Raw genomic sequence first — 24,964 nt, 5'->3', positions numbered from 1 at the left:
CCATGTCACCTTGCCATGTCGTTTCGCTACCATGTGTCGCCCTATCGCTCGCCACTATTTCTTTTATGTGCACATCGCTTAGTCTAGATGGTCCGACTAGCACCTAGGTGCTTATGCCAAGCTCCCTATGTCCAAGCGCTAGGACCTTGGGCTTATTTTGTCAGTCACCGCCCACTGCTTCGTTCATAGTGTTTGTTGTGTGTAATTCAAGTCTCACCAGCGGTCTAATAAGCACTTGGGCATTGACTACCAAGCCCCTTATGATCAAGAGTTGTTACCAATGACCTTACCACTCCACTGCTTGCCACTCATTGTGTGCCCTCCTAAGCCGTTTCTTCCATTGTCTCATATCAGGCAATTTGATAGATGTATGGGGCTTGCTGCCAAGTTCCCTGTGATCAGGGGTTGTGACCGTTGGCCTTGCCACTCCATTGGCCATCAGTCGTTGACATGTTCCTCCTGAGTTTGTGCCTTTTATTTTGTTTTGCCGTCGATCCGATGAGGTAGGGCCCTTTCAGAACCATGACCCTTAGAAACCATCACTGAACTTCAACTCGAGATTTCTCCTCATCCCTTGAGAATTAGGTTGAGTGTCATATATCACTAGAAAAATCTCTAAGAGGACTATCCAACGAAGCACTTGTCATGTGTTTTTGTACAAGTTACCTACATACAAAATGCCTTCAAAGATAGGCAAATAGGCTACACATCCAATAGTCAACAAACACAACAAACTCAATAAGCAACCAAGACATCAATGACATCACAAGCTTAGCATACTGCTAATAAACTCAATAGATTCCTCCTAAACTAGAGATCAATGGCTGGACTTTGACATCAACGACAACAAGAAGTTGCCAACAAGATATAAGAGAACTACCACCTCTATAAAAATGAAGAGTCTTTCTTGTTCCCAACAAAATATTCTCTCAATGTTAATCATTTTTCCTTAAACACAAAAAACGTGAGCAACTAAAATATATACATATATATTTGTTTCTATGTATCTTTACCTCTATATACTCTCAAAGGCTTGACTAAGGCTGGGCTATTGACCAGCCTATAGTAAAAACAGAACACTATTCAAACATTTCAGTTTGATGTAACTCGACTATAAACCTTGTCCACAAATTTTATTAATAAAATCTTCCATTTATAATTTAAATAAAATAATAATAATAATCAACAATACATATATATCACTTCACATCATTAAAATGAAATAGGAAATATATATATATAACTGACTTTACACCATTAAATGAAATTGATATAAATAGATTTTCTTATTAATGATCCATTAAAAATAATTTCAAAATTAAAAAATATAAAATTACAAACTCAACCATCAAATTTTCATGAATAAACTTCCCTAAAATACAATACAAACGGTTTTAAATTTGTTATTCATAAATAATTTCATGCCTTCATGGAAATAACATTTTGCCCATATATTTATCAATTCTCATCAAAATAAGAATACCTCAAATTCGCTATTCATAAATAATTTCATGCAACACAGAGATGACATTTGGTTCAATTTTATCACTTCCATTCCAAATGAAAAGCACAAGGTCATCTTGATAATACATTTCCACATCCTCTGTACATGGTCGAAACATTTATTTACACAGCACTGACATTTCCACATCCTTTGAACGTGCTCTTGGTAATGTAGCAGAGTGAGAGAGGCTACAGGCAGGGTTTTCTAATTAACTATCTATTAAAAAGAAATGATGCTACAAAGAAAGCTACAAACATACAGATCCTATTGCTGTTCTATTCATTAAGGTTCTATTTCCTAGGAAAATATTGGAATGCTTAAATATCATAGATAATCTGCTCAAATATGGCCAACTGACGATTTTGGAGGGCAATGTAGATGTTGAGGCCACCGTCATCTTTTCCATTGGAGAGAAGCAGCACAAACTCCACCATGGCATTCACAATGGGGCCTGCATATACAGGCTTCCCAAACCCAAAATCAACCAGCTGAAAGGGTACTTTCCACCATGCAGACAGAATTATGCCTCCTTGTAATGATGGAATGGATTTGTATATCTCAGAGAAATCCATGGATGACCGAACATAATCATTTGTGACTCTGGCCACCGCTTCCTGTACTTTCTCCACACAGAATGATAACGGCTTCTCCTTCACTGCCCCTGCTGGTTCGATGCAATGTGCGCTGAAAACAGCATTCCCTGATGCAAATTTCAACATAAATAAATCAGATTCAATGCACCATTGATCCATTGGGAGGGAAATAAATAACAGCTTCTTCTATCTATTGGCTTTTCAAGTACAACGGGCTTTAAGATGTTCAACCACCACTAGTTTTGTAAACTTCCCTTTTTGTTAGGAATTGATTGTGCGTTTGATATTTTACAATAAAGTTAATTGGTAGTAAATGAATAACAAATTTAATTTGTGGTAAAATTTAAATGGATTGTCAAGTAGATTTAGATTTGAAAACTTCCTATGTGACCTATGCCATTTAAAAAACCCACTTACCACCCGTTTTCATGTTTTCTGGACTTATGGATCGTGAGGGAACATCCCAAACTGCTGGGAATTCTAATGGGGACCTGGGGACTTGCTGGCCTTTCCCAAAATGTTCTATGTTTTGGGCAGCTTTCGGGGATAATCTGAACATACTTCGAGGGTGTTTTGGGCAAATTTCAAGGATTTTCTGGGTATATTTGAGAGATATTTTTGGTATGTATCTTCAGTTTTGTAGTCATGGATATTGATGATCGGATAATATGATCAATTTACCCATTCATTATTTTTGTATTGCACTTAACCTAAATCTTATACAAGTTGCAACTCAAAACATAAGTTTTGTATTATGGGTTTCAATTTAGGTTTTTGGTTTTGAAAAACTGTATTTTCAGTACAATATGACACCAAGCAAACCCTTTCTGTTAAGAAAAAATAGTGACTTGGTTGAGTGCTAAATTTATTGCACTTTCTTAATCTGAAATATGAAACTAATTTGTTTACAAAACCGAAGTGCTTTATAGTGGTTTTCAACACAATAATTAAAATATGCAAAACCTATCGAGAAGGAAATGTCTTTTATGTTTTAACATAATCATCATTAACAAGCAATATGAGTAAGAAAGGTTGTCATAGAGACAATCATCTCTCATAGACCTTTCATGAACTTTATTGCAAATTACAAACAATTACACTAAAATTCAATATTAACAAATGTACATAATATTATATAATATAATATAACTTGTTATACTTATAGTCTTGAAACAACTATATATATATATCAAAAATATTGAAAATTTAGAATTTATTATATAAATATGTGTAATTGTTTCAAGACTGTAAGTATAATAATATAACTTGTTATACTTACGGTCTTAAAACAACTATATATATATATATATATATATGAAAATTTTGGAGTGCACTCTAGCATTGCTAGAGTTGTGTCCTCCCATGCCCGCTATTCCCCATCTCAAAAATCAATGCAACTACGAAAATATCTAATGGGATGCTGGTGGGATGGTTAATAATGGGCATTAGTGGCTTCTTTTTCAATGGATAATTAGGTAGATTGACATTTCGAAAATATCCAATTAGATGCTTCGTAATGGTCACTGATGGTTTCTTTGTCAACGAGGTTGTGGTTAAGCAATGATCCAAGTCTTGTGTATGGACTTACTAGTACCTCATATCACAAAATTCTATTCAAACAGTGGCCAAGATGCAGGCCATGGTGCAACTAAGTTGTTGAGACCAAATGCAAGTCCTAAGTACTGATAAAGTACTACATAGTACCACAGTAGCTTAACCAAATAATGGCTTCTTTTTCAATGGAGTTGTAGTTAAGCAACGAAGTCGTCAACATGATAAGTAACACATCAAGATATAGTTCCTTCCAAGGCTCAAATAAGTGGTTAGGATTGTTACCCATCAATATGCATAGGTAACCCCAGGAGAAATTTTGTTTTCTATGATGTAGTTTGCGAACTAATATTCCCTGCTATGATCAATAAATAGCCAGCCTCATATGTCTCTCTACCATTCTTTGGATAGTAAACTTAACTTACTCATCCGATGAAGGTGGGTCATCTATTGTGAGGTGTATTAATCAATTTTGTATTTGAGTGCTTTTATTTAATGTTTATGGATCACAAGTTAAAATTGGATCATAAACCAATATTGGTTGTGTATTTGTTCCCTTACACCCCGGTGGTTATCATTTGCCTCTATTTGAGTGTGACCTTCCTTAGGGTCTTTCTTTCAATGTCTAGGAAGGGCACAAATAAGAGACTCTAATGATGGTAGCATTCCATGTTATCCATACTCAACACTTGTCATCATTTCCTTTATTTCATTATCCCCTATTTTGATTGAATGTTGTTAGTTGCTCGTACAGGTTCCCTATTGGCCTTATCCTATGAGAAGAAGGGGTTGGAAATACCTAATGTTGATGCAACAATAAGAAAATAACAAACATAAGCCAAATGTCAAAATGCAAAAGAATGCAAGAGAAGCAATAAAAAGCCAATTATAGCTTGCACTCTATCTCCTCTTATAGAATTATTCATCTCTGAGAGCATCCATGCATATCATGCCTATCAAAATAAATGGAACTCTTAATGGACATTCCAACCCCAATAAAGCGATAATTGCCAATCATTGAAGGATGATTATATCATTATTACAACACAATGAATCATTGAAGCTTGTTGAACAAGTTAAACAAAGCAAGAAAGGAAAAGGAAAATATGGGAGATTTAGAAAATAAAGGCAAGGGAAGGTAGCTAGGCACTCCCTCTATGTTAATTTTAGGTATGTTCTATGCTTAGAGCAGTTTATTTCAATTTTCACAGTTAGCTCAATATCTTTTCCACATTAGCAATCACATCAACATTAAAGTAAATTGCAGATAGAACATAAACATAAATCGCAGAAGACAAGCCAAGACAAGAGGACACAAGATGTGGCGCTAGCCAGGGACAAACCCCAATGTGGGGAAACCCTTGATCAATTCTTCTTATATGTTCTTCAATAGTTCAGGAGAGAGAGAGAGAGATAGTACGTTTACAACGGAAGTCAACACTTTGACTTATCTAGATAAGAGCATAGATCATCTCTAAGAAGATGATACATGAGATCAGTTGAAAACATGCTGCTTCAACTGATTCTCCAAGGTGACTCCTTCACCTATCGTTGTGCTGCATTTCGTCATCATGCTACACCTCACCGTGCTACACCATGCTGCACCCATCATCACTATGCTGCATCTCATCATGCTTCATTAATCATGACTGTACCCATCACTGTACTGCATTATGTGCCATTGCTGCACCATGTTGCCATACTGACCTATGTGCTGGCTGCATCTTGCTTGCTTGTTATCCCTAGCTTGCTTGTTGTCCCTAGCATGCTTGTTGTCCTTTGCATGCTTGTTGTTGCATGCTAGTTCGGCAATTCCGGCTTTTTCCCTCTGCATCAACTTTCCTGGTTGTTCCAGCAGTTCCGACTGTTCCTGGTAGTTCCGGCTATTCCCGACAATTTCTACAGTTCCGGCAATTCCAGCTATTCCCGTCAGTTCCGGAAATTTCGACCGCAGTTCCGGAAATTTCGGCTTTTCCTGGCAGTTTCAGCTTTTCCCAGCAGTTTCCGGCAGTTCCGACAGTTCCGGCAGTTCCGACTTTTCCCAGCAGTGCCGGTAGTTCCCGGCAGTTTCGGCAATTCCGGCTTTTCCCGACAATTCCGGCTTTTCCTATAAGTTCCGGCAGTTCTGGCTTTTCCCAGCAATTCCGACTTTTCCTGGAAGTTCCGGCAGTTCTGGTAGTTCCGGTAGTTCCGGCTTTTCCCGGAAATTCTGGCTTTTCCCAGCAGTTCCGGCTTCTGCCCTCTGGATTAGGGCAGTGTTATCCCTTAGGATCTCTCCTCCTAGTAAAACCCAAAGACAAGTGGAGAGGAAGAGATCCCAAGTGTGTTGAAATGACTTGAAGGCCACCTCTATTTATACTAAAACGTTGAGCACAAGTGGGGTTTATTTGGTTGCTGGCCGACCTTGACGAATTGTCACATAACACAAATAAAATCATATCTCCATGAATACTTATCGGAATCGAATGATCTTTAGATCAATCCTACACCTCTCGATGAGAGAGATCCAAGAAAAATATCAGCTTCCATTAATAAGATGACCCACATGGCCAGTTTTAACACTCCACAAAGCCACTCATGGACAATGGTTTACATAACCTACTATGATACCTTTAATGAAGTAAAACCCCAAGCCATAACATCTATCACTTGTACCTATCATTTGAAAGTGTTGACTAGGAATTGTTCCTCCCGTTAGGTTTGGAAGCACCTAATAGGGTCATGTGATAACTCTGCCATACGTAGCTATGGTAACCTGTGCACAATTATAAGCTAGTAAGAAATTTGAAGATGATACTTGTGTAAATTACTTCGATGGTTTTAACATTGAATATGGTCCACCTTTATGTTTCTATGGTTCATGTACCCGTGATGTTGATTTCACTTGATTCCTTGAGTATGTTAGATGATTCTTATAGGTGTCGCCAGGATCCCTTGAAGGATGATATGATGTTTCTCCAACCTTCCATAGATGATGTCCATCCACTTTGATAATGACGCAGTTCTCTATTAGAGGACATTGGGAACCTTTTAAGGGATGTTGACCTTGAGGATGTCTTAACATACTTGATGAGACCCTCCCTTAGCATCAAGATATTATACATTGGTGATCCAAACTAGGACATTGCTTGGAGATCAAGTGTGCCCAAGAGATGACAAGACTCCCCAAAGCTAGCATTGTACCTTCTTGGTGGACATTGCTCTTCACTTGGTGATTGATGATGATCATGATGATTTGGTATCCCTCTAGAAGGGATTTCACACCTATCCTAGTGATGTCATGCCCTAGCGTAATGATGTCACCCTTAAGATGCATCTAGTAATGATGTTGGTCTTGAGAGGGTGTGGCACCACTTTGATGAGAAGGCATGATTTTTGGGATGAGACAAACCCCTAGGGTCATCCCTTGCACCTTTTCATAGAGAGACATGAATTTTGGGAGATGATGTCACCCTTGGAGGCTTAATTGACGTTTCTTTTCTTGTTATTTCATTGTTTTCGCTATCTTTGGGGGTCAACCTAATTACCTATCCACCTTGTATCATGGATTTACTATTTTTAGGGATTTCAACTTAATTTATAGGAAAATCGACGTGGCTACCATCATATAAATAGGGGAGTCGATTTCCTCATTGGATCATTGTCACACATGGATAGTAATCCTTCTCTCTTTTGCAAAATGGAGGCCTAGCTGAATGACTTTCTTGGGTGGATTTGTGATGTGATATGATCTCTTTTCATGGATGCTTATGGTGGATCTTGGATATTGCATGGTGAAGTAAGTTAGCTTATTTTTTTATCTTGGTATTATGTTCCATAGGTTTAACATCATTGTGCTAAGTTAGTTTATTTGGTATTTGTTTCATTATTCTTTGTTGAACTAGACCTTTCCTCCAAGTAATTAAGGAATAGAGATAGATTTTTCTTTCCCTCGATCATTTAGAAAATTGAAAACATAAATTTCAAGCTTTAGGGTAAGTTAGTTTATTTGCCCTAGTTTTGTTTGGATTTAGAATCACTCCAAAGAAGCCCTAGAAAAGTTTGTATCCTAGAATCCATACACCCTCGATTGAGAAGGCACTAGTCTATCTCACTTGTGCCACTCATCTAAAGTTTAAACTATAAAAATCGTTTTTCTTTTTGTTTTATGGTAAACTAATGTTAAGTTGCAACAAAATCCTGTATTTTTAGCATTTAATGACTTGTTCATATATGCCCCAGGTTTAGGTCGTGTTTGAAAGTGCATTAGAGAAGCTAAATTGAAGTTCTTCATCCATTTTTCAGTGATTTTCTAGGGCCTACGTCAAGTTTTATTTGTTGTCACATGCTTTATTAGCCATCAAATTTTTTTGTAATTTTATCCTTAGTTTACTGTCAAATTTAGCCTTCATTTCACATAGATTTACACCATTTTAATAGCTAAATTTTTTGTTGTTATAAACTATTGTTTTGCTATGATTTGTTGACCTAAAACTCTAGTTTATGACAGACTTGACTTTTTCTTGATTTGTTATGTTTGGGTAACCTATCTGAGACTCCTTAGGTTAACCCTAGCCTTTAGATTGACCCATAAATCCCTTGAACCCAAATCCTAAATTTACTCCATCATCCACTGCAAACCCTATCTTGTCATACCTTTATCTGGTGGATTTTTGTTGCAGGATCCTTAAGGGGCATTTAGCTTGAAATCCTTGGCTTTTTTGGTCCTTAAGCCCTACTAGGTAAGCCTCCCTTGTGTTGGATTCTGTTCTTCTCTAAAAGCCGATGAGTAATTGCTAAATTGATAGTGGTAACACTCTCGTGTGTTGCACATTGTCTAGGTCACCTAATCAGACGTTGCACTAGGTGCTAGATTTTGCTATAACAGAAACCAAATGCAAGTATTAACAAAGTATTACCTCATATCACAACAACTTAGCCCAACAGAAATGTAAGTGATCTGCCTGTGATCTTTGGTTTGCCTCTGAAAGGCCATTTTACCTAAAAAGGCAAGCCACTTGTAGTGCCTTCAGGCTGGTGGTAATACCTTTGGGCTGGTTGTAATGGAGTAATGATGACCGCATATCTATGTGAAATAAATTGGTGAGTTCAGATCTAAAGTGGAATTCAGTTTGGCGGGCAATGGATCTAACTGTATACCATTATAGTTTTAAATTTGAAATATTTTATTCAGTGGTTAATAACATTATAACAAGATCTGCTGAGTCAGCATAGTTCTTGACAAGTGTGCTCAGCTTGGCCCTGTAATGAGTGGAGTCTGGTCATTTGGTAAAGCTTTGCTTAATCTCGTTAAGCTTGCCGAGCCCGAGAAGAATGGACCAAATTCTGTTGTTTTAATAAGTTTTAAAGTTATTTGACAGAAATTTGACTATTTATTTGTGTCAAGTAATATGACAAATCTTTCCTTAATCTAACTCATACTAAAGTCACTCTTAATCTTACTCTTTGGCTTTGTCAAGTTGTTCCCAAATCCTTTTCGTGCATCCATGGTTAATAATAAATATACACTTTAGATTTATGAAAACCAGCTCGGTGGATGATAACCAACAAAATACAAATATTATCGGAAGAGAAAAGCAAAAGCATGGCCAAAAGTGTGTATTTCTTGGCAAAATCAAAACCCCTAGCCAGGTAGGTTGGGGATGTGTTGGCACTTAAAGGGTACACAAAAAAAAATAGGTGTTACTTGTTGTACTAGATTGGAAGATTAAACTTGGTTGCAAATTTTTAGTCAACCACTAGTGTTCATCTATGATCAGGTGATTTTGGATGAAGAGCGTACTGCTCTGTTATCAGTCGATCAAAAGCTTGTATTGAGGTTTAACGGGCCAGAAGCTTCATAGCGGCTTTTTTTTATCAGCTGATCAAAAGCTTGTATTGAGATTCAACTGACCATTTTAGTATAAGCAAATATGACACAAAAAGCAAAAGAAATACGTAATAGCAGATATATTTCATGGATTGGGTTTGGAAGTCCCACAAACGAATTTGGTTACAAATGGAACCATATATAATTATTCATTGATATCTTTTTGGGTGCTCACTGCTTGCAACCATCTAGATCAGTATAAAATCTACAAATAAATGTAGCTACGTGCTCGAGAAAATGTAGGACATTGAATAGTCTATGATTTGCAGAGTATATGCATACCTGCAAAGCCCTTTGGCAGTGGGGGGTCCATTTTTGAACGAATATCCACAACAAAAAGCATCTTGGAAGGTACATCAGGAGGCGTATCAACGGCCCTTGTTCGAGCCTGCCATACCAGAGCTGCAATGGCATCGAATGAAGAACATTTCTTCAGAGTACCATCCTCCATGGCCTTTTTCTTTAGCTTTTCTATCATCTCCCCAGTGAAAGGAAAAACTTTATAGCGATAATCCGGTGGAAGAGAGATGTCGCAGATTTCTGAGTTTGCTACAGCTTCAGTTGTAAAGGAATTTCTCATCTCCTGAGGGATATCACTAAGTTTCATCGCCTCCAAATGTTCATATTTGATCTCTGGTATATCTCTAGCTATGAAACATGTCCTGTCTGGTAGAGGATAAGTGATCAATCCCTCGCCCCGTGCTATAGAGGAGAAGTTCATCATGAATTCCGCTGCTCCAAACCCGTCAAATAAAACATGGTTTACAGACATTCCCAGAACTATCCCACCACACTTGAATCTGGTTACCTGCTTGGCATCAAAAAAGAAATAGACACCTCAACCATTCTTTGTAAAATTAAGAGACCGAGAGCACATATAAAAAGCTAATAGATAAAAGCATTTTAAGTTCTGTAACAAAAACCTTAACTTGTTTATCTGGAAAGGACTAACACGAGTAACTATGTTGTTATAAATGCACAAAGCGGGCAATACCAACACCTAATCAGCGAAGAAATATATGGATAGGGTTTTCCCTCTCCTCAGGACATGCAGGACTGAATTGAACTAATCAGCTTTTAGCATTCACCATGTAATAGGATGGCAACCAATGAAAAGCAATTTGGAGAATGTCCCAAGTCAATGAGACCATTCATTGTTACACCAGAAAAACCAAACCATCCCAAGCCACAAAGAATGTGAACACATAATAAGTATAATAAGTATGAAGTTGCATTTGAGCCTTGATTCTCACTAGAAAAATATTATGCATTTGCATGTGTTTGGTATTATAGCGACATACCCGGGTTAAAAGCTATGTTGCCTACAGAGATGTCATAGGTTACAAGTTCAAATCCAGACGAGTCCTTTACAGAGATGTCATAGATTACAAGTTCAAATCCAGACGAGTCCTTTAGAGTGGGGAAATGGAAGGATCCCACAAGGAAAACCTTGGGAGAAAAGTAAAAACACTACAAGACAAACCCAGTAAAGGTCACTAACCCTTAACTAGCTCTGTTATTAAACAACACTAACCAGCTCTATTCAGTAACCAGTTGAAATCAAACTTCTTCTATAAATGATGATTTATAAGTTAGAACTGGTTGAATGCAAAGTTGAAGCACACAAATGTCAAAAAAAACTAGTACCATAACTTTTATGATGGTCCTACAAAGAAAGCACAAACATCATATGGAAGCAAGAACATCATGCAGCTTAAGCAATTGCTAGAAGTGTACGCCAAGACCCCAAGTGAATTAAGTAGAAAATGATTACATGGAATTTCAAACAATTTACTACCCACACCATTAACAGAGGATACTTCCAAATTTCCTAGCATTCATCCCTTTTAGCACAAATTTCACACAGACAGGTAGCCAAACATGAAGACACATTAGGTAAGATATGGTAAGATGGAGAAATTAGATAATAAACAACATCAACTATTAGATTGTCCTGTTTTTTAGAACATTATCAACCCAGCCATATACAACATACTAAAATTATTATACTAAGAAAACATTGCACCTTATAACAAAATTCATAGAGCTCAGAAACTCCTCAGCAAATTCTCTTAGACCATAGGTCTTGTATCTCATTGCTACCAACACTCCTCCCACTTAAAAAATAAAATAAAAATTAAAAACATTTTTACCAAACTAGATCAAGGTTATTCAATCAAAACAGGGTTAAGTACAGAACACACACTCCTGCAAATTGAAATGGAATTAACAAGGTTATAAGAACACCCTTCTCACATGAGAACACTCTTCTCATATTGTAGAAAGTACTCATAACAAAGAATGCATTGCACAGATCAAGGCAAACAGACAAGACCGCAAATCTGGCATGAAGAAATCAAAATGGTCCGACACACCAATACGGTTTAAATGGGCAACAGGGCTTCGATTCAATGCACTGTTGATGTTGACAGGGTGCGAAGCCGTCTAAGTGGGTTCCATTCTTGCTGACCATATGTCATGAGTTATAAATTGGTCCTATAGACCAATATGATCTAAATGGCCAGTGGGACATTAGTTCAACAACTGATTCACAGCTGAGGCTCACAGAATCCTAAGCCCTCTACGCGGGTTCCATTCTTGGCGCCCATATATCATGAGGTTCAAAGGGAATATATGTCACGAGTCATGAATTTGTTCAATAGCCCAACGTGGTCTAAATGGCCAACAGGGCATTGATTCGACAAGTGATTCACTGTTGGCGTTGACAGAATGCTAAGCCGTCCAACTGGGTTCCAATCTTGCTGTTAATGTGTCATGAGGTTCAGGGATTGTCAAAGTGTCGTGAATTTCAAAGGCTTGTCAAAGGAACCATATCTCGTGAGTTTCCAAGGGAATAATAGTTAACCCCGAGAACTGCACCAGCATGGTAGCATGTTTCTTAAAAGATTCAAAAAAAAAAGTCTGAACGGACAAAGACATGAAAAAAACCCTACTCAATTGAGTGTTTGCTCTTATCCAGACTACAAATAAGCATAATTACATGTACCATTACCGGAGAAGGGTTAACCCCAAACTTCCTGGCATGAACTCCTTGAAGCACCAGACTTTTGAAAACAGGATTTGGGAAGTGACATTACCCAGATAAAGTCAGATCACAAGTAGGTGCTACAAACAGAGCCCCAGCTCTGTTACACTCAATTTCCAACCTTCCCTTCTCCAGATTCAATTTCATCGTACCTGCCATGAAATGGTAGGGCACCAGCACCTGCCCAAGGGCTTCCTTCAGCCCTCCCACAACACCAGCAGTAGCAGCATTCTTGTCCTCTCCACTGGCTGTGTAAAAATACAGTATCCACAACATAAGCAACTGCCTGATCAATATTTCATAGAAATAAAGAGCATTCCTCAGTGGGTTTAACCGTTACAACCATTTCAGGCTCCACCTCAACATCTAAGTGTGTTATCAAGGATGAGTCAGCTGCTGTTAGAGAACCTATTGTGCCAATCAACTGCTAGCTGAAAACTCTGCTAGAAATCTTGCCAAAGATTTAAGAAATGTATATATAAATATTGCTTCAAGCAGAGTGGGAGATTGACATGAAGGATACTGGCATGTGTTCTTTATTTCATCTCTGCTGTCTATTTATGAAAGATTTCTAAACATTATATGATTCGGATGGATATCTGTAACTCCAACCATTGTTCTCAATTTTTACAAAAACCAGTTAAATATATGAAAGCAAAATTCGAATCGTAACATTATCACTCATCAATTTGCTTCTACATATTTTAACTATGCATGTTCATGTCTGTCCGAAACGCAGATCACGATCCATTAGTCATTAATGTGGGTGCTATTACTGTTTTATGTATCTGCGTGGGGAAAATAACGAAGGACGGCCATCAATGTTTTCTGTTTTTTTCCGAAGTCTCGTACTCTCCACGGGAATTGAATGAAGCCGCTGGGCTTGTGAATTCAGAAACCGTTTCGGCCTTCACATTACCAGAGAGGCAGAAGTGATAATCTGATCACTCTTGAAATCATTTTGGTAGAATTCAGGTAAAGAGTAAGTCTCTGCAATATGCTAACATAACGTTCGTGAGGGTTTGGTTATCAAATTTAAAATAACGAAAATATTATTTTATTTTAATTTTGAGGAATATTTTATTAATTATATTTTAATGCGGAAATATTAATTTCAATTTTATTATTTTTTAATAAATTTAAAAATAAAATAAAATTTAAATTAACTACATTCTTTGGTTCGAAACGGGTCGACAATGATTTTTTGAATGTGATTTACGCCAAAATTTCTCTTATAATTATTCCAGTCTCAAACGAGCCTCTCGTTAAAAGCTCTTCTTCATTATTCACTCATTCACAATATAATTTCTTTTCAAATATCTCTTTAAAATATATAATTATAAAAATAAATTAAAAAATTATTTTTGAGAGTGATCGTGAATATAACAATATTTATAAATATATAACCATTATAATAATATTAATTAGCATCATATCACTTAATCTAATTAGAAAATATAACAACAATTTTATTTAAAAACTAAAAATATATAACAATAATTTTATCTAATCATTTAAAATAAGTCAATGACTTGTTATATATATATATATGGATAGAAGTCTTTCCGATTAATCACTTAAATTTGGTCGAAGTTTCGAACCAACTCATGTAGTTCATTTTCAGGGCAACAAGATTGTCCTGAGGATGAACCAGTTACCACATTAGTTGGTTTGAAACGTCCACTAAATCTTAACTATGTAATTAATTGGAAAAATTTCTATCCACATTATAGATCACAAAAATCTTAGATCTAGCCATTAACATATAATTTATAACTTTATTTTATATAAATAATAATTTTATATTAAATATTTATTACTTTGTCCATAATTTCAAATCAAAATAGTTTGCGACAGAAGCGAATCACGACCCGCAAATTTTCCTTTGAGATCTTTGTTTCCGGAAAATTAGAGTTATTATCCCATAATTTTGTTTAACGAACTTTTTATTTTATTTATAAAAAATAATAACAATTTTATATTTAAAAATATAATTAAAAGTGTTTCTATTTAATAATAGTTATATATTTCATGAATATTATTTTTTTAATAATTAATTAAGTTTGCGAAGGAAGCGAATCACGACCCGCAAATTTTCTTTTGAGATTTTTGTTTCCGGAAAATTAGAGTTATTATCCCATAATTTTGTTTAACGAACTTTTTATTTTATTTATAAAAATAATAACAATTTTATATTTAAAAATATAATTAAAAGTGTTTCTATTTAATAATAATTATATATTTCATGAATATTATTTTTTAATAATTAATTAATTAAAAGTGTTTCTATTTAATAATAGTTATATATTTCATGAATATTATTTTTTAATAATTAATTAAGTTATGAGTTTTGTTGTGGTTTTTGAACGTATTTAAAGAATATTTTAAATTTTATTTTTTTATATAATTAAATAATTTTTTTTATAAAATAAAATGGAATTTATCTATTAAATATTTTGTAGATTAAATAGAAAAGAATGTAGATTATATATAGTAATGAAAGATTACTAATTAGGGTTATTTAGAGTGGTTGGGCAGAATGATTTTTATTTTTCCACTCGGATTCAAATCTTGCCTAGTGACATGATGAGCTATAATGCCTTGATAAATATTGTTGTAATGGCTTAGTGCCTATGAATATTGTTGTATTAGTTTGGAGCGTTGTGAACTCTTAAGTGATCAGAAAAGTGTATATATATATATATATAAAGAAAGTTGAACATTAACAAAACAAAACAAAAACTTTTGTCACAATTTTATATATAACATTGAAAAATTGTTGTCACGATTGGAAAAATAAGGATGTCTATGTAAACTTACAACTAACAATAATAGGTAGTAGCATTGTAAAGGAACACTAAATAACACTACAATGAACTAGCTTTCATCCCTTAAGAAAGTGAAATGAGATTCCATGTGTGGTTCTACAATAAGAAAGAGTATTCTTCTATCATGGCAACTTCCTATTCAAATATCTCAAAATCATTAGAAAATTGTCAAATGGCATGACTGCAAAAAGGGACTTTAGTTGTTTGTGACAAAGTATGGCAAGGATCAAAGGAAAAATAACTAAAATATGTTGGCTCATAGACATACTTGTCAAGCCTCTTTCGCTCACAAAATATCCTCTTTAAATCTTGTTCTTGATCAAGTTGTCCTTGTTTAGACTACTCTTATTCTAATGGTGTTGATGGTAGATTTTCCTCTAGTTAATTTTCATCGTCATTAGTGTAATTTGTAGCAACAAAATGTTCATTGTATTCTTGCTCTACAAAAACAAAACTCTCGGCATGATTTTCACAATTGATAATATACTATGTGGGAGTATGAGAGGATGTGGGGTTGAAGTGCTCATAAAAATGGATAGGATTTCAAAACAAGACATCTTTAGAAATAGGATCAAATAACCTATATGTCTTTATATTCTCCTAGTAACCAACAAATATCAATGTTTGTCTCTTTTTCTCCATAATTTTGCGCTTTTCATTTAGAGCTAAGGCCCATTTTGGATTGCCAAATACCCTAAAAGTAGAGACAATGGGTTTAACATGGGTCCAAGCTTCCTTTGGAATCATATGCAACATTGCCCTATGAGAAATTCAATTATGAATGTAATTTGCACAATTCATTATGTCAACACAGAAAGAAGGTGCCATGTTCTTGGACTAAATCATACAAATTACTATCTCCTTCAATGTTTGGTTCTTTCTTTCAACAACAACATTTTGTTGAGGGGTGTTGGAAATAGAGTGTAAATATTGATTTCAATGTACCCTACAAAAATCCTTGAAAACCTGATGGACATACTCTCCCCCATTATCTTTGCACAATTTATTGATAGAATGAGAGAAATACTCTCAACAAAAACCTTGAAGGGTATAAAAGTAACAAAGACATCACTCTTGTGTTCAAGAAAGTACATCCAAGTGACGTGAGAAGCCATCAATAATAGTGAGTGCATTCTTAGCCTCTGAGAAAGAACTAGTCAAAAATGACATGAGATCACTATGTACCACCTCAATAGGCGCAATAACATGCAAGGTCTTACCTTTAGGAAAATGCTCTGTAATGTTGTTAACCAAAAACACAATATGGACAAACTCCATGAGTGCAAGAAACTTTTGGAAGACCAACACCAAATTTTGTATAATCGACTATTAAAAAATATATGTAGCTTAAATTTCCAACTTTTTTATTACAACACTCACTCAAAGGATCAATTTGTGCATTGAAAGAGGAACCAAAGGAAGACTTAGAACAAACAAACTTATACAATTGGCAACTATAATCAACTCTTCTAGAAACAACAACATTGTGTGGATTCTATAATTCTCAGATGACTACATTATCAAGAGAAAAACTCTATTGTTTTCCAATCACTAGAATGACAAATTTGATAAATTAAGAGTTCATTGATAGAGTTGTCAGGAAGAAGAACGAAGAACATCAATGATTAACCCATCAACTAACTGCCTGGTGCATGATTCTTAAACATCAAAACAAGCACACCTATACAATTGGGAACTATGATCAACTCTTCACGAAACAACAAAATTGTCTACGTGGTGCATGATTCTTAAGCATCAAAACAAGCACACCTATACAATTGGGAACTATGATCAACTCTTCACGAAGCAACAAAATTGTCTAGATTCTATAATCCTAAAATGAATACATCATGAAGAGAAAACTATATTGTTTTCCATCACTAGAATGACAAATTTGATAAATGGATAATAAATTGGCAAAGATGCCAGAACCAGGAGAACATGAATGATGCACCCATCAGCTAACTGCATGGTGCATGATTCTAAAACATCAAGCTGTGTAAAGTCACGAACTGCAATCTATAAACTGTCATACTTAGATGTGCAAAAAAAACTCATAAAAATAAATCACATGGTATAATGCACTAAAATCAAGTCTTCAGATATGTTAAGATGCATGTAAATCTTGAGAAAATAAAGCATACCCCTTAATAAATAAAGAAGTCTTGGGCACTAATATTTTATATTGCTACATGGCTTCATTCAAAGATTCTAGTTTCAGCTAATATTTGGAATCAGCATGGGAGCATGTAGACTGGAGAATGCTTCTTAAAAGATTAAAAAAAAGGGCCGTCGAAATGGACTAAAACATGAAAAAAAGCCCACCCAATTGAATGTTTACTCGTCTTATATCCAGACTACAAATAAGCAATAATTATGTTTACTATTGTCATTTAATCCAGACAACAAATAAGCATAATTACCTGCATCATGAACAGAGGAGGTTTAGCCCCAAACTTTCTGGCATGAGCTCCTTGGAGCACCAGATTTCTGAAAAAAGGATTTGGTAAAGTGACATCACCCAGATCTGATAATGTCAAATCACAATTAGCTGCTGCAAACAGAGTCCCAGCTCTGTTACACTCAATTTCCAACCTCCCCTTCTCATTCAATTTCAACCTCCCTGCCATGAAATGGTAGGGCACCAGCACCTTCCCAAGGGCTTCCTTCAACCTACCCACAACATCAGCAGCAGCAGCATTCTTGTCCTCTCCATTGAGTCTGTAAATGTGCACAGTATCCACAACATAAGCAACTACCCGATCAATATTCGACAGAAAGAGAGAGCATTCCTCGGTGGGTTCAACGGGTACAACCATCTCAGGCTCCTCCACCTCAACATCTAAGTGGGTTATCAAGGACGAATCAGCTGCTGCTAGAGAGCCCATTATGCTCAATCAACTACTTACAGAAATTTCTGCTGGAAATCTCGCCAAGAAACTTATATGTAAATATTGCTTCAAGCAGAGTGGAATGTGTATGTGGGTTTATAGTCCTCTAACTGGTCAATGCAATATAGTGCTTAGTTGGGCGTAGTGGATTATGGCATGAAACGCGCTCCACAGAATGCTTCAGGATGATATCAGCTTGATTAAGAAATGTCATTGCGAGTTTCAGGAAATATAATTTTTTTTACCAAAAAGAAAAAACTGTACCTTGACTTTCAAGAAATATACACATAATTGCTATACCGCCAAAAGGCAAATTCGGTATTTTGTCCTTCGGAGTAATCTGCAGGGAGCAATTTGATTTTCTTGTAATATATTCATTATTTGAGCGATGCTCTCTGGGTTTTTTTTATGTTTTAATGGTATTTATGGCGCGAGAAGGGTTGTAATCTCAAAATAAATGGTTCGGTTTTGATGACTGCATTTTCTGATTTTAACATTTTAGAAAAAATTCCGCCAAACAATTTTATATATCACATTCCATTCCTCATCACGACTTGCGATTTTTCTTTTGCGGTAGTTTCACTCATGGATTTGATTCTATATATGTGGATCATTATGCATTAGTCATTAATGTGGCAAGTAACAGAGGATGGCCATCAATTTCCCTGTTATTTTTTCATACCCCTAACTCCACTGGAATTGACTGAAATCGAGAAATCCAGTTTGCTTGCGGATTCACATTCCATTGCTCATCCCGACTCGCTATTTTTATTTTGCGGTAGTATCACTCATGGATTTGATTCTATATATGTGGATCATGATCCATTAGTCATTAATGTGGCAAGTAACAGAGGATGGCCAATCAATTTCCCTGTTTTTTGTCCGGAGACCAAACTCTCCAGTAGAATTGACTGAAATCGAGAAGATCCAGTTCGCTTGCGGATTCACATTCCATTGCTCATCACGAGCGATTTTTATTTTGCAGTAGTATCACTCATGGATTTGATTCTATATATGTGAATTTATTCAACAAAGTAACTTAGGATGGTCTTCAATTTCCCTGTTTTTTTGAAGTGTCACTAGGTTCGGTCTTTATAATAAAATGTAATTGTGATTTTTGTAAATGATGTAGTGGAGAAAATAAAATTATTATTGGAAACCTTGCTTCATGGGTTTCATGAGCAAGTGATTTTATTTTAGATGGCTCCCATTGAGAGCCTTAGGATTTGTCATTAAGGTCAAAGAATTAATGTCATGTATGAAGAGCTCTCCTTGAGCATGTGTAAAATGTATATGAGTCAATTAAATCTCTAGAAAGCCCTCCAAAGACAAGCACGACTCTTTTCTCTTGATGTTGGCCCATAAAATGAAGGAATAACTCATGTTGGCTCACCCAAAGTGTTAAGTTATGGTATGTTCTATGCTTATAACAGTTTACTTCTTTTTCTTATCATATTCCATAGATTAGCAATCACATGTACATAAAGTAAAGTGCAAATAGAACATTAAACAATCGACAGAAAACAAGCCAAGACAAGAGACACAAGATGTAGCGGCTAGCCAGGGACAGACCCCACAATGTGTGGGGAAACCCTTTGATCAAATCTTCTTTTATATTCAATAATTCAGAAGAGAGAAATAGTACAATAAATCTGATTTATATCAGCAGTAACAAACCCTAGGTCAACAACATCAGCATTAGCGGCTTCATCATCAAACTAGGGCAGATGATATCTCACAAACCGATCGTTGGATCGGCTTGATTCCACCACCAAAAGTTGCGGCTTCCAAAGGAGGTTCAGATGAACCTATAGCACAGTTCAGATGAGGAGATCTTCTGGTCCACGCAGGTCAAACTTCACTTCTGTAGTTGCAGCTTCAGTGTCGACAACTTCCGGCTTCAAACTAGGGCAGTGGATATCTTGCAAACCATCCGTCGAATTTACTTGATTCCACCACCAAAAGTTGTGGCTTCCAAAGGAGGTTCAGATGAAACTATAGCGTAGTTCAGATGAGGAGATCTTCTGGTCCACGCAAGTCAAACTTCACTTCTGCAGTTGCAGCTTCAGTTTCGGCAGCTTCCGGCTTCAAAATAGGGCAGTCGATATCTTGCAAACCGTCCGTCGAACTGACTTGATTCCACCACCAAAAGTTGCAGCTTTCAGAGGAGGTTCAAATGAACCTACAACGCAGTTCAGATGATGAGATCTTTTAGTCCATGCAGGTCAATCTTTACTTCCGCAGTTGCAGCTTCAGTTTCAGTAGCTTCCGGCTTCACATATGTGAGGGAGAGACCCTTTTCTTCACAGTAGATAAGAGACTCTTTTCTGCGCAGTAGAGAGAGAGATATGTGATAAAATGAGTGAGTCCAAATGAGAAAAAGTCCTCATGTATTTATACACAATGTTGGTGTTTGAATAGATGCAACTATTGGGCTTCTGAGCCTACATGAGTTGTAGGTCGGCTTGATAATAATTCCATAATCAAAATAAATTCATATCTCCATGAATACTTATTGGAATTCGATGATCTTTATATCATCCTACACCTCTCAACAAGAAGAATCTAATAAAAAGATTATCAGCCATGAATAAGATGACCCACATGAAGTTTTGCCCTAGTTTCCAATTTTAACACTCCCTCTCAACTAGAGAGAACTTCATCTGCAATCTGTCTATCGTTCGTTACTATTCATCCATCAAATGCACTGCCCTGTACAGCCTATCCCTTGCCCTGTTTTGCTCTATTCTGCCTGTTCTAATTTGTCTTGTTCTGCCCTGTAATGATATGTATTGTTCTGCTCTGCTCTTGCATTGTTCCATTCTGCTCTACTTTTGTCTGAATTATGAAGAAGAAGAAATGATCGAGGATGTATAATACTGACTCAAAGTCAGTCTCAAAGAATGTACCACTAGTCCCAGACCAGTCTCAACCAACCCGAAGTTAGCGTCATCGTGAGTACAACTCCACTGGTCCTAGACCAGTATCATCCTCCACTGACTCAAAGACAGTCTCAAAGTGCGTACCACTGGTCCAAGACCAGTCTCAACCGACCCGAAGTCAGCTTCATAGTAATTACCACTCCTACCACTGGTCCCAGACCAATATCACAGTCTCAGAGAGTGTACCACTGGTCCCAGACCAGTCTCAACCAACCCGAAGTCAGCATCATAGTATGTACCACTCTCACTGGTCCCAGACCAGTAGTGCACTGACAAGAAGTCAGTGTCAGAGTATGTACCACTGGTCCCAAACCAGTCTCAACCGACCCGAAGTCAGTGTCATAGTATGGTACATCTCCTACCACTAGTCCCATACCAGTATCATTGATCCAAAATCAATGGAGGTCATCCTAGCGTAGGGAGTACGGTAGATACAACAATGCGTCCATCGGTACTACTATGGTCCCTAACTTCATTTCCTTGCTCATTGATCAGATGAAAGGTACTTCCTATGAGTCCCAGACTGCATGGGTAGGATGCCTTGACAGGAGAACTAATCAATCTTGTCCTCACAGGAGAACACATCATTCCTACTACAATCGCCATGGGGAACACATCAATCCAGGCCTCACAAGAGAACACATCAATCCTGCTACAATCGCCATGGAGAACACATCAATCCAGGCCTCACAGGAGAACTAATCATCCTGCTACACAGGATAGTGAATCATCCTATTCCACAAGAGAGCGAATCATCTTGTCCCACAAGAGAGTGAATCATCTTGTTCCAGTGCACACCACCAGGGGAGGGTGAGTCACCCTATGGTCATATGTTGCTCCAGTAAGAACCGCAAGCCCTCAGAGCTCCCAGAGCTCAATGTATGCAACATGCAGGACCCTCGTACAAGGGTTTCTTAACAACTCCAAGTCGTTTGGGAGAATCACAGATTAGATCTTTCCTCGGGGCTTTGACAAGGTGTATCGACCTGTACATCATCTTAATGCGATGGAGCCTCCTTGCTCATCGACTTACCATATCCCAGATGATGTCTATATGTTGGAGCAATCAACGAATACGGGATTCCTCAATAATCGAATCCCACCTCTGGTTGTTATAGAGAATCACAGTGGTATCCAATGTAAATCCAAACAGCTCGCTGAAGAGCTTTCGCAACCAGACTGCCTCACAGGATGCCATGCTAGCAGCAATATATTCTGCTTCGGCGGTGCTCAAAGCCACCGACTTCTACTTCCTGCTCATCCAGGATATCGAAGCAGATCCCAAGGTGAAACAGCACCCGGAAGTGCTCTTATGGTCCACCACAGTGCCTGCCCAATTAGCATCAATATATCCAAGTAGTCTCACATCTCCGGCAGTGTATCTTAACCCATTAGTAATTGTGCCACGAAGATATCTCAAAAGATTCTTGGCATCAATCCAGTGAGGCTCAACCAAATATGAGCTCACAATGCTAACTGCAAAACATATGTTCGGACGGAGGTTCACCAAGAACATCAATGCGAATGAGTTTATGAAACTCAAAGGCATTTCTCAAATCTGGTCCGACATCACTACCATATAACTTCTAAAAGTTAAGATCCTCGAGGTAGTCACAGGCTTGCAGTCCATCATACCGAATCTTTCCAATATCTTTACCACATATTTTCCTTCAGATAGGAAAATTTCCCTTGGCTTCTGCCACACTTCAAGTCCTTGGTCCTTCATTTCAAATGCAGAAGCCAACTGCCTCTTACATTTGTGAATGAGAGGGTATGCACCTGTTAGAAAGAGGTCATCCACATACAACACAAGCATGAGAGGCTTGTCATCTTCAACCTTAAAGTAAAGGTTAGGATCTTCTTCACTTCTAGTGAATCCCAGCTTCATCAAGTAGCTATCGATCCTCTCATACCATGCTCGGGGTTCTCGCTTCAGCCCATAGAGAGCCTTCTTCAACCTGCATACATGAGATTTTCGATCATAAATCTCAAATCCTTTGGGTTGCTCCATGTAGACCTCTTCTTTGATCGAACCGTGCAAGAATGCGGTCTTGACATCCATCTGATGTAGGTTCCATCCTTGTGAAGCCACAAGGGCTATGATCAAGCGGATGGTCGTATATCTAGCAACAAGTGCAAATATCACATCATAGTCTATACCTTCCTTCTGGGAGAAACCACGAGCAACAAAATGAGCCTTATACTTTTCCGTACTTTCATCTGCTGCATGCTTTATCTTGTAAAGCCATTTAGAAGTGACAATTGTCTTGTCCTGGGGTCTGGGAACTACTTCCCAGACATCATTCTCCATAATAGACTCATATTCTTTGGTCATAGCATCCTTCCATACTTTATGCTTGACGGCATATGAGAATGATGGAGGTTCATTTTGTATGATCGTGCTCATGATGGTCAAGTATCCCTGATACCTATTAGGTTTCTTACTTTCACGGAAGGTTCCTCGAGGTGCAGCATGTCCTTCAGCGTCATCAAGTATCCCCCTAAGCAATGAAGGCCTCTTCCTAGAAGAGGGAGGCTCAGGTGGATAAATAAGATCCATGGGTTCCTCCACATCGGGCATTGTTACATCATCTACCCATAGAGACAACTTCCATAATCGTACAGTTCTTCCTTTCTGCCACACCATTCTACTTAGGAGTATATGGTGTAGTAGTCTCCCTCTTAATGCCAGCCTCAGATATGCCTGAGTGAACCAACTGTAATATATTAGAGGTCTTGCTTTGGCTTGAGGGGAATGGTCCCCTTTTGAGCTTTCCTTCGGCACATCCTAGACATACACCTTCTTTCTCTACTCGGAATTCAGGCATCCCTATCACCATTTGTCTTACACCGGGTAGAGCTTTATAATGAAGGTGGGCAAACTTTCGATGCCAAAGTTTAGACTGAAGAGATGTGTCATAAGATATGACACCTAGCGGACTTCCATCGACCTGATATAATGAATCAACACAAAACCCAAGAGTAAAGGAATCTTTAACATTATTTTTCCATATACATACCTTGCCATCATTAAAGGTTACCTTGTAGCCTTTGTCTTCCATTGCCGAGATGGACACCAAGTTCTTTTTGAGGTTAGGTGAATTTAATACATCCTGGAATTTCTAGCCTTCTTGAATGGTTGTCCTCTTCCTTGATTCCCAACTCTCCTCTTACCTTTGCTATTGAATTTGTCATTCCTTTGATTGCCATTAGAGGGATTTTGATCATCATCCCAATGTAAGTCTTTTCTATCAGGGCACTCCCTTGCATAGTGACCTACTTTATCGCAGATGTAACATCGTCCTTTTCTTCCATCCTTAGGTCCAGCCTTTCCTTTTGATTTAGTCTCGAAATTATTTATTTTCTTAGCGTGAGAAGAAAAGGTAGCAGGAGGACCTTTAGGCATGGGAATTTCTTGCTCTTCTACCCTTGTTTCTTCTTGAATGCATCTAGCCATTAATTCCTCGAAACCAGGAATTACATTATTGTTCAGAAGAGTAGTCCTGAACACGTACCATTCGGATGGTAATCCTCCAAGAGTCGTGAGTGCCATTTCCCTATCAGTAATAGTCTCCCCAATAGATAGGAGATCGTTCTTGATCTCGGTGATTCTTAAGAAGTATGCTTGCATACTCTCATCTTTACCCTTCTTAATTTCCTTCAGCTTATTTCTAAGAAACAAAACTTGATTTGCATCATTTACTTTAAATAAACTCACCAGTCTATCGTAGATTTCCTTG

The 24,964-nt window shown here is 37.2% G+C and overlaps 1 protein-coding gene across 1 annotated transcript; it reads right to left on the bottom strand.

Moving 5' to 3' along the window:
• Positions 1 to 1,580: 1,580 nt before the first annotated feature.
• On the bottom strand, positions 1,581 to 18,520 carry LOC149164186 (omega-hydroxypalmitate O-feruloyl transferase-like). Its single transcript, XM_089430880.1, has 3 exons — positions 17,815 to 18,520; positions 9,800 to 10,325; positions 1,581 to 2,204 (listed from the first exon to the last, which is right to left on the bottom strand). The coding sequence occupies exons 1-3, from the start codon at positions 18,277 to 18,279 to the stop codon at positions 1,822 to 1,824; spliced, it is 1,374 nt and encodes a 457-aa protein (XP_089287006.1). The 5' UTR covers positions 18,280 to 18,520; the 3' UTR covers positions 1,581 to 1,821.
• Positions 18,521 to 24,964: the final 6,444 nt, after the last annotated feature.

Source organism: Pinus tabuliformis, chromosome 5_1 (assembly GCF_031772625.1).
Source record: "Pinus tabuliformis cultivar Carrire ecotype Pingquan chromosome 5_1, CPIR1, whole genome shotgun sequence".
Lineage (NCBI taxonomy): Eukaryota > Viridiplantae > Streptophyta > Pinopsida > Pinales > Pinaceae > Pinus > Pinus tabuliformis.
Note: the sequence above shows the minus strand (reverse complement) of the source record. Positions and strands in the feature narration are given on the sequence as shown.

What these genes read in the sequence shown, in the direction of transcription:
- LOC149164186 (XM_089430880.1), bottom strand. Translation starts at nt 18,279, where the DNA reads ATGGGCTCTCTAGCAGCAGCTGATTCGTCCTTGATAACCCACTTAGAT. An exon ending in CTCCTCTGTTCATGATGCAG is followed by an intron (nt 10,326 to 17,814) that starts GTAATTATGCTT and finishes GATGCCAAGCAG; the next exon opens with GTAACCAGATTCAAGTGTGG. An exon ending in ACTGCCAAAGGGCTTTGCAG is followed by an intron (nt 2,205 to 9,799) that starts GTATGCATATAC and finishes AATTTGCATCAG; the next exon opens with GGAATGCTGTTTTCAGCGCA.